General features: G+C 37.9%; 1 protein-coding gene across 1 annotated transcript in view; it reads left to right on the top strand.

The window, feature by feature from the left end:
- The first annotated feature begins 114 nt into the window (after positions 1–114).
- Positions 115–9,973, top strand: part of NCKAP1 (NCK-associated protein 1) — a 46,869-nt gene continuing 37,010 nt past the window's right edge. Inside the window, exons 1-3 of the mRNA XM_010007396.1 lie at positions 115–120; positions 242–259; positions 1,328–1,438. Coding sequence (XP_010005698.1) covers positions 115–120; positions 242–259; positions 1,328–1,438 — 135 coding nt within the window. The remainder of the gene's footprint in view (positions 121–241; positions 260–1,327; positions 1,439–9,973) is intronic.

Below are 9,973 nucleotides of genomic sequence, written 5' to 3'. Positions count from 1 at the left end.
GGAAGAACTTTTTGCAGTTCTTGCTAGTTATTGCTAAAAAGTACATGTAAAAAGTTGCTTGTGAGTATTAGAATAACCACCATCCAGTAGAAAGTATGCTGCCTAGAGTAACGGATGGTGGTAATGTTCTTGTGGATGTAGGTAATAGTGTGCTAGCTTCTTAAATGTAACGTATTTTGGAATTTAAGAGTAATTTGTTTATATGTAATTTTTCTCTCTTTTTATTACACTGCTTTCCCAGCAAGGACAAGTTTGGAAGGTTTGCAAAGCTTTTCACCTTCCCTTTGCCCGCTTGCCCGCTTTCAGAATCGGTCTCATACTCCATGACTTCTGTCTCTACAGTCTGCAACTTGGTCATAGAAATCAATGTGGAAAAGTTCTAAAATGAGCTGTCATTTGAGTTCACTGTATTGCGTAGGAACGCCTAGCATGTAATTTAGTTTTGCATGAGACACAAATCTCCTTTGCAAATCCCTGTGAGAACTATAAAAGTAAATGAATATTTGAGAGAAAATGCCATTTGAGCACAAATTTCGTCATGTAAGTAACTGTGCTTTTGGTGTGTTGCTCCAAACTCAAGGGTGTAGCATGGCTCGCTAGTCAGAGTAGTTGAGAAGTGTGTCTGGCAGCATGCGCTGTAGCTGGCAAAAGTAGATGCTTCTCAGTCGTTTGTCCACAGAAACTGTTCTGATACCTGTGAAAGTTACTGAAGAGACTTGATGAATAATATGTCTTGCTTGCTGCTTTTAAAGCACAGCCTATGCTACTGTAGGTAAAGGAAATGAGCAAAACTCTAAGGAAATAGGAGACTTTAGGCAAGTATTGGTGGTTTTATTGTGGGATGGAAAATTGTCTTGCAGTTAACAGTTGAAAAGAAAATTAAATGCAGATTGGTGGGGCTTTTAGTTTTGTTTCACAAAGCATAGTTTCATCATTTAATGTGCCCTGCACTGATGATATGATTGAATTTTCTAACAGTGTATTAACTCCAGATGAATACAACACTACCTCAAACCAGGAATAGCATTAAAAGGAAACAATTTTTTTTCTCCTTCTTTTAGGATTGAGTTTTTTCCCTCACTGCTGTTCTGCACTAACTGCTTTGATACTTCCATGCATCTTTTTCAGTAGAAGAGCATCTCTGTACTGTTTCCCATTGCATATTTCAGCTGTGACAGTCCCTGCACTTTGCCTATCATTTTATCACCTGCTCACTAAAAAAAACAAAAAAAAAAATCTTCCTAGTTTGTCTTCAGATTTGCAACTCTCACTTAGCTTTAGATGGATTATTGTGATTTTACTCCATTTTTATTGTATTTTCTTACAGGCATGTGGGGACCCCAAAGCCAAACCATCCTATCTTATTGACAAAAACCTGGAATCTGCTGTCAAATTCATAGTCAGGAAATTCCCAGCAGTAGAAACACGCAACAACAATGTAAGTAACTAAATGGCTACATAAGTATTTTTATCAATGCACTTCAGCACTTGTTGCTCAGATCTGTGAGGTTTTATGTGTTCTTAAAAACGTCTGATGCTTACAGTTGCAGCTGGAATATGGTTTTCATATATCAGACAGGATACTTCAGTAAGAACTGTATACCATGAGTGTATGTTACACTGTAGTTCTGGATTGGTTTTGTTAGGCTAGTACCCTTTCTGGTTTTCTTTTTGCCTACTCTTTTCTGTTCCATTTCAAAGAATTGTCAATGGGAAGTAATTCTTCAAAAAAATCATGCCTTACTTTGATAGTAGAAATTCTTGGTGACCAGACTGATGGCAGAAGATGGAATTTGTATAACTCTTTGTGATGTGTTCTGAGCAGCGGATCAATAGAAGGCACCTGACTGCAAAGTGGGAAAATGTGTTAGCACTTTACAGGTGCTCTTGCCTATGGGGTCAGTCCTTGGGGAATAAGGAATGCTTTAGTATGTATGGAGAAACCTGGTGAAGTACAAAAATATAGAAATGTAATTGTTTCCTCTTCACATGTATCGAGTTCTTTTGCAGTAGGAAACTTTATTTTTCACCCTTCTGAATTTGACTTTGTAGCTATTCAGAGATCATTAGGATTATTAGATTACAGGTAGGCTTTTTAGCAGGTGTTACGCAGTTGTTTCCCTGTTCCCATCTGAAAGTCAAGGGAAAGATGTTTGTTTTACCAGCTTATACTTCTTTCCGAAAGTGGAGGTAGGTGTTGGGTTTGCATGTTCCTTGCATGCAGCTACCTGCATGTGTGCTTGAGAGGTTAAGGCTTGCTTTAATAGCAGTGGGAGTGATTAGTTTCTTGTACAATGCTAGAATTTTTTTGTATCTCCAGTAATAAAAAAAAAAATCAGGCAAACTTACCCTTATGGAGGAAACTATTTCAGTAACGACACTTTCTGACTTGGAAATTTGTACTTTTTGTACTGCTGAACATTACTCATCTTTGTATTCAAGTTGTTAGTAACAAAGATGGCATATTCTTAACCAATTTTATGTAAACATAGCATACCCTTTAAATTATGTTTGGTCAATGCTTCTGTGTTCTTTCAACTTCTGTGGCAGGTCTGCTCTTAAAAGTAAAAGGTGATGTATGTTGAATTTGTTTAATGCAGTTGCATGTGTGCTCTGTCTCTGGTTGTTGACTAAGAATTTGGAGCTCAACTGATGATAGGTATTTAATGATTTGCTACTGTGAAGTTTATGGAAAGAGATCAAAGTTAGCTTGATGTATTTTGACAGTCAGAGTTTCTAAAAGAGGACATGCTCATAATGTTTTGTCATTTCCTTGTGTTGATTTACCATGAGCCAGCCAGGCTTGTGTTTATTCAGCAGTTATCAAAAGCCTACCCTTTTTATGTGTGAGCACAGTTGAAAGTTGGAATTTCAACTTCTGGCAACAGGCAGCTGGAGTTTCCTTCCCTGCAGTCAGAGCTCATGTCAGTTGGCTTGTCTCAGTTTTTTACAGATGTTTTCCTGTAGAGTGAAGTATCTGCCAGAAGAAACCTTTGTCCGCAACAGATACCTGATGAGACAGAAGTCGTGTCATGTGCAGAGAAAGTTCTAGTTTGATCTAAGATAAATTTTTGTTTGTTAACTTGAGGCTCGAAAAGGCATCAGCATATAGCTTCTGGTCAGGAAGATGTTCCTCTTCTTGTTCTTCCTTTGTCTCTCTCCTCTTGCTGGCCAAAATCCATCTTGCCCTATGTTAGGAGGCCACAGCAGAGAGTTCCTGTAGTAGGGAAATGGGTGATCAGAGATTTAAAAGGTCAAAAAGCTTATTGGAACAAGGACACAATGATAAATCCTATGCTACAAAGGCTTCTTGCAGGAGAAATTGCTGAGAAATTGTAACCTTTTATTCCTTCTTGTGACAATTCCAGGACAGCCTTCCAGGGAGGGGTTTGGTTTTTTATGCTCAACTTGAGTGGTTGCTGTAGTTAAGCACTGTGCATTTATACAGTTAGTGACACTGACTGATGTGTCAGTGGTGATGTTGCTAAACAAGCTTGCACTCAGTGAGAGAAACACTGGTGCCTGCTTTTTTCAATTTTTTGGTCTATTCTTAGCTGCTAGTTTTCCTCTCGTGCCATCATTTAGTTGTTTTGTATCTTGGATGTGAACGGAACATTTTATTGAAGAGTGTGAGCAGTCTCTGCTGTGGTCAGATAGGTGCCTAATCTTGGAAAAACCTGCATTTTTGGTCTTTTGAAACAAGTTATTTTGTTACTGATAGCTTTTACATCACTATTTACAAAAACTAGCTCCTGGTCCTCCTTCAGTGTTTGACATGTTGAGTCAGTCTGGAGTGACATGTGGCAGTCACAGGTATTTCAATATTGTAACAAGAGAGAAAGCTTATGAGCAGTTCAAACAAAAATGAAATGCTTGATGAGTCCTTGCTGACCAATGTTTTTGGTCAGATCAGTGATCTGATTGTGTTAGTGTTGCATCAAGATAAGATTTATTTTTCCTGGATTTCCTTGACTAGCTTCAGAAGGAAAGTTTGAAAGGGATGCAGAAGCAGCCTGATTGTTGTGAAGGACTTTTAGATGTCCTCCTCTTCTAAGGCATACAGGAAAGGTTCTTGCCACAGAGAAATCTAAACAGTATTCTAAACTCCAAAAAATGTAGTAGCACCTAAAAATTACTCTTTTTCTCAATCCATGTGAACATTTATTGGCACTATAAAACCAGAATGAAATACTTCACCATGGGGAACTGGAAATGCAGAGAGAACAGCTACAGATATTCTGTGGATGGGAAGTGGGACCTGAAAAACCTGCTGGCTGCCCCAGTGAAGATCTGTGCCTTTGTGTGATAGAGCTGGCCTCCTTTCTGCTTCCCAAAACACCTCATATGGGAAGTAGTGAGAATATCTGCTTTCTTTCTTGAACATATGTTTTCCTTTTACTTGTATTGCTCCTCAGCAATGTCCCTGTAGAAAAGCTTCCTATATTTTTAAATGTCTGATGCAGAAGCTGCGGCTTAGTCACTGCTTAGCAGTAATCAGAGCAGTGGAGCATTACTCACAAGTTTTGTAAGTGTGGAGTTAGTAGGAGAAATGGCCATGTTCTTATATGATCTTTTTAAAAGCTGTTTTCCCTGTGTTTGTGCCAGTCCCCTTGTGTTTCGTGTTACCTCCACATTCAGTCTCTTAGGAGATAGTATTGGGAGGATTATTTTCCTGATTTATTTGTAATAATTTTCAGTTCTATTGAGTCAGCAGGGACTGGAAATAACATAATATGAGTGTGATATTTCCAGCCTGCCTGTCTTAGGATCTGTACATAGGGATTAGTTCACTTTACATTATATTTACTTTTTCTGCACAGGTGTGTTGGGTTTCTCCTTTTAGATCTCAGTATGTATGTTCGGTTTGTTTATGGGCTCTTTTGCAGTTCCACCTCGTAGTGAGCTGGTTGCATAGCAAGTTAGTTGAATGTGGGAAGAGCTGGTGTGGGCACAGTGTGGCTGGATCTCCTTGGCCAAAGCTTTTTAAAAGACATAATTCATGCTTTGATTAAGATCTTTCTTTTATAGTGAAATCATTGAAATAAGCACTGTATAACCAGTCTTGATGTTTAATATGTTAGCTGCTTCCAATAATGAGTTTGTTTCAAAACAACTAAATACAAATAATAGTTTGCTTTTTCAAGTAGTCCTTCCAGTCCCTGCCAGAGGTACAGTGCCAGAAGGAGCTAGCACTCACTAGCACTGTGCTAGTGCAGGGAGTTCAGAAATCCTCTTCAGTGGAAAAATTGGGATCTCAGCCATGCTGCCTTGGTAATTCTTTTTCTATAAAAAAACTTTTGAGGAAACAATATCTTCTTAAGAGTTAACTTGAGCAAAGTAACCTAAATCCCCAAGTTCAGTCAACTTAATTTTTGTCCACCTTTCTGGAGTTTTGGAACTCTTGTTTGGGAGACCAAATTTTTCAGACCCCTTGCTTCTTGCTTAAGCAGTAAAAACCCAACTCTCTACATTGCACTGCAAAACTAACTGGGTTTCTGGCCATGAGAACTGAAATCTTTTCCAAGTAAGAGGATGCCATGCTTTCCTTGCACAACTTCATGTTCAGCTCTGCTCAGTACTGCTCGGGGAACTTCCAGTGCTAAAGGGACTGAAAATGAGAGTCATTTTTCAAAACTCACCAGGGCAGTAGTTGAGCAAACAGATCCAAAACTCACCAGGGCAGTAGTTGAGCAAACAGGAGATCTTCCTGTATGAGTAATGCCAGCCAATGGATAACCATTCTCCATTCAGCTTTGTACAAGCGGTTGAGTTATCTTATGCTTGACAATAGGATGTATCTGCAAAAAACACAAATTGAACTAAAAATCATTCAGAATTGGAATTGCTTTGCCAATGCCTTGCTCTGATAGAACAATACCTACTGTTCAGATTTGTATGCAGTAGCATGTGTGGTGCCTTCAGTTTTTGCCTGACGTTGCAGCCTAAAATTACTTATGCTATAAAAAAATTGGAGAATACTACATAAAATTTTTCAGCCTGTTGTTTTTTCATAGTGATTCCAAAAGGTGATGTGAAATCTTGAAAGCTTTTGAAAATGTGCCACCAAACAGAACTGTCAAAATGTAACTTAATCTTTTTTTCAGAATTATAAGCACTATCAGCAGCAGGGTTTATATTCGTGGCTTAACCCTTGTTTGTGCATGAATTTGGAGAAGCATCCAAACCCTATTTAATTTGTCATTATTGGTTATAAAACATTATAGTACACTTCTTTAAGTCAAATCAGTCCATAAGTGTCGCTTGCCAAGGTAAACCACACCAGTCATGTGCTTGATCTTGTTGCTTAGTACTGTGTGCAATACCTGCAAAGGAGTGTGTGTTTGTAATGCTTAACCTGTTTTCTTCATCCATTCCAACTGAAGCCCTCTCTGGATTTGATGATTGTTGACTTAAGTCCTTGACTGTTAAAAGCCAAAGAAACCAAAAAACCTCATTAATACCTAAACAGTGTTTTAGTTAAGCAGTGTTGCTAGTGTGCTTTCCAGAATTAATTTTCATGCATTTAAAGTGATTGTTCTTTGATGATTCCATGACAGAAATGTAAGTATGCAGGCAGCTAGAGACATATGTCCAAAACATTGATCTGTAGAATAGCACAGAGAGGGATTTTATTCTGTAAGTAGCTGTGTTGCCCGTGTCAAGAGCTGTGGCTAAAACTTCTATGATAGAATAATGTGTAATGAGCCTGAAGTAGGAATTGTATGAGTTGATGTAAAAGCAATTCAGAGAATGGGGAAACTGTTCCTTATGACTGACAGGTAGACGAGTTTTTAAAGACGAGCCTCGTTGCTCCAATTGTCTGCAAATATGAATATGGTCAACCCTGGGGACAACAGCACTTGTCGAGAGGGTCATGGGTGGCTCTTTCCTTTTCAAAAGAGTTAAATTAGTGCTAGGAACTTGCAAACTGAAAATAGATCTCACAGTAGAAACATGAGTAGACATGTGAAATGGTCTTTGATATCTTTTTGTATGCAGCATGTCACTTCAGAGGCTGCTTTTGATTGGAAAAAATAAAGCCAAGGACACATCCATCATTCTACAGTTAGTTTACAGAATTTAGACCTTGTTTTCTTAATTTTATTAGATCCTTCTTTCTCGCCCACCATTCTGCTATGGATTTTGTAGACTGAGAACTTCCGTTCACGCGAGTTGAGTTTTAAAAATCATCTAAAGACTGTCCCGCTGACAAGTGGAGCGAGTATAATAAACAATGCTAAGGTTATTGACAGAGATTATTTGCTTCTATCCCCAGAATTTTAACAGTCAGAATTTGTAATACTGCTTTTTGGGACTTAGTTTCCAGCTAGTAAGATGAAGCTGTTGTTGTTTTCTCTGAAGACAGTGTAATATCTCTGGTATTGGTTTGTAGCAGACAAACACAAGTGTTTAGCGATAGATACTTGAAGGAAAAACAACACTGATAGAAGAAGGAGAACGTTGCCCTGCCAACTCTCTAGTCATGGATTGTGCTATAAGGCATTTATTCACATACTACTGCTACCAAATAAATTATAAAGTAGTTAGAGAACTACAGTTAATCTGTGGTTTTCCATGCATTAAACTCTCTAACCAATCTTTTCTTGTTGTCCAGTGTTTTCCCTGTGCCTTCATATTAAATTTGTATTCATTCACCTTGTTAACATGCCAGCACCTGTCATTACTTTCTTGTCTCTGAGACACTTTGTTCATGAGAGTTTTAAGTGAGGCTGTGTTGAACTTGCTAATTTGTTCTTCAGTTCTTTTAATGTGTTTTTTCTAATGTAATTTCTCTGTGTATGTAGTAAGCTATGCAAAGATTTTGGGGGTTTAATATGAGGAAGGAAAGGCAGAAGACAGCTTGGTAATAGTATCTGTTTTGTTGACAACCTGTTTCATGAAGTGTCAGCTTCACTCTTTGGTATTTAAATCCCTATTAAAAAAAAGATTCAAATGTTATTCAAGATATGTTTTCTTGCTAATATACAAAACTCATTATTTCATTTTATCTTGCTATATTATGCTAAAATTTCTACAAATTAAATCTAATTCACCTCATTCAACAAATAGGCTGTTTTCCTTGTCCTTTTAACTTGTGCTTCATATTCTTTAAGAATAATTAAACACTTCTGTCTAACCAATCAACAAGGTATGGTTAGCTATAGTGAAAATAGTCTTCTAATACTAGTTGTTTTTATAAAGAGTTATTTCTTCACCTCATCTTATTCTCAACCTTCTGTTGAATATTTGAAAAAAATGCTGGCTGATAAATGAAATTGAAGGCTAAGGAAAAAGCCTCAAACCAAATAGAAATGATAAGGCACCAGCTATTTCTTAACAGCTGTTCAGAAATGAGTAATGGAAAGTTTTGTTGCAGAGGGTGTGGAAAGAGCAACACCCACATTCCTGAGAGATAAAAATGCAAGTAAACCACCAAGACCTTACATGCTTAACAGTTAAGAGTTGGAAGAATGATCACCTTAACTATGTAGCAAAGTTTTAGCATCATTTAGGTGGAAATATTTCTGGGAATGCAGGTAACTAGTTAAGATTGCACAGCAATGATTCCCTAGCTTTTGGTTCAGTGTAATAAATACCTCCCTATTTTCTCTTAGTTAATGTACAGCTTCACTGACTGAAGAAAAAGATGATTTTGCAGGCACTGTCTCCTTTTTTAGCCACATGTCCCCACTTTGTTTTTTGTGGCCCAAATAGCCTGTGGCTTTGAAAGTGTCCAGAAGTGGACACTAAGTTGCTGGTTTTTATATCAAACACAGGTGTTGTTTACCTATGATCTTGATAGTCTGCCTTAGTATTGCACCTTTGTTAGTCTGAGTTGGGATTGCAGTAGGAAAAAGTTGTTAGAGCACATGTGCAGTTGCAGTGTGAGTTGTAATGTCATAATCTTTCTGCACTAGAATTATTATAATTATTCCTATTTCTGAATGATAAGATATGGTCTGTTCTGAAAGCTCGTGAAGCAAGTCTTAAAATTCATCCAATTCCCTCTTGGGTGAGCTTCACAGAAACAAGCCCTTTTCATGCTTGGCATTTTAAAACCAAATCCCTTGCAATAAATAGTTAAAACCAAAGGATTAGGATGAAGATGAAAACCAAGCCTCTTAGGTGGTGAATATTTTTGATGTAACAACTGTTGACTGAGGAAGCAGCTCTGAAACTCCAAGGTGCTCTTTCATTTAGGGAGGTCCTGAGCATGGAGGCAAGTTGACCCAAGACTTGCTGGAGCTGTGCAGACCTGCAGGACCTCCAGGTGCTGTGGAGGATGATGATGCTGGATGCTTCATGCTCTGAGCAGAAATTAGGTCAAGTTCAGTGTACATGTTGGGAAAGGTGGGAGCTAATTCATACGGAGGCTTGAAATACAATTCATAGGATTTATATTTGGAAATAAACTTAGTACAGCAGCAGTTTAAAGGGAAATAACCCATTTCCTGCTGCATGAGATCACAGAATCACAGAATATTAGGGGTTGGAAGGGACCTCCAAAGAGATGTTCAGAAGTTACAGAATAAACACATGTACTTGCCCCTGTTTTTCTTCTTAGTCCCCGCTGATGACTATGTGAAAGGAAATTAAATTTTACTTAGGGCAGGCATTCCAAGTCAAACCTTCCAAGTTAAAGCTGTTGCTCTGGTTTAAGAGGAGGCAGGAGTGATTTATAGTGTAGCCATTCCAATTTGCTCATAACTGTGAATGTGCCTTTTTTTCCTTGGATATAATGGAGGTTTTATGGCTCAAGGATTCTATAAACCATAATTCCATCTAAAAATTGTGAGGAAAGCAGCAGAAATTATTTCATGTATGATACTATGGTCTAGTAGTGGTCTAGGCAGTTTTTTTCTTTTATAATTTAGAGGAGTTTTAGTGCTTTACATTAAACTGAGAACACTGAATATGGCTTTGTCAAGAGAGAGAGATGAAGTGTTTTCAGTCTAACCTCTCAGGAAAATAA

The sequence above is a fragment of the Chaetura pelagica genome, unplaced genomic scaffold, assembly GCF_000747805.2.
Source record: "Chaetura pelagica isolate M959 unplaced genomic scaffold, ChaPel_1.0 scaffold240, whole genome shotgun sequence".
Taxonomy (NCBI): domain Eukaryota; kingdom Metazoa; phylum Chordata; class Aves; order Apodiformes; family Apodidae; genus Chaetura; species Chaetura pelagica.
Note: the sequence above shows the minus strand (reverse complement) of the source record. Positions and strands in the feature narration are given on the sequence as shown.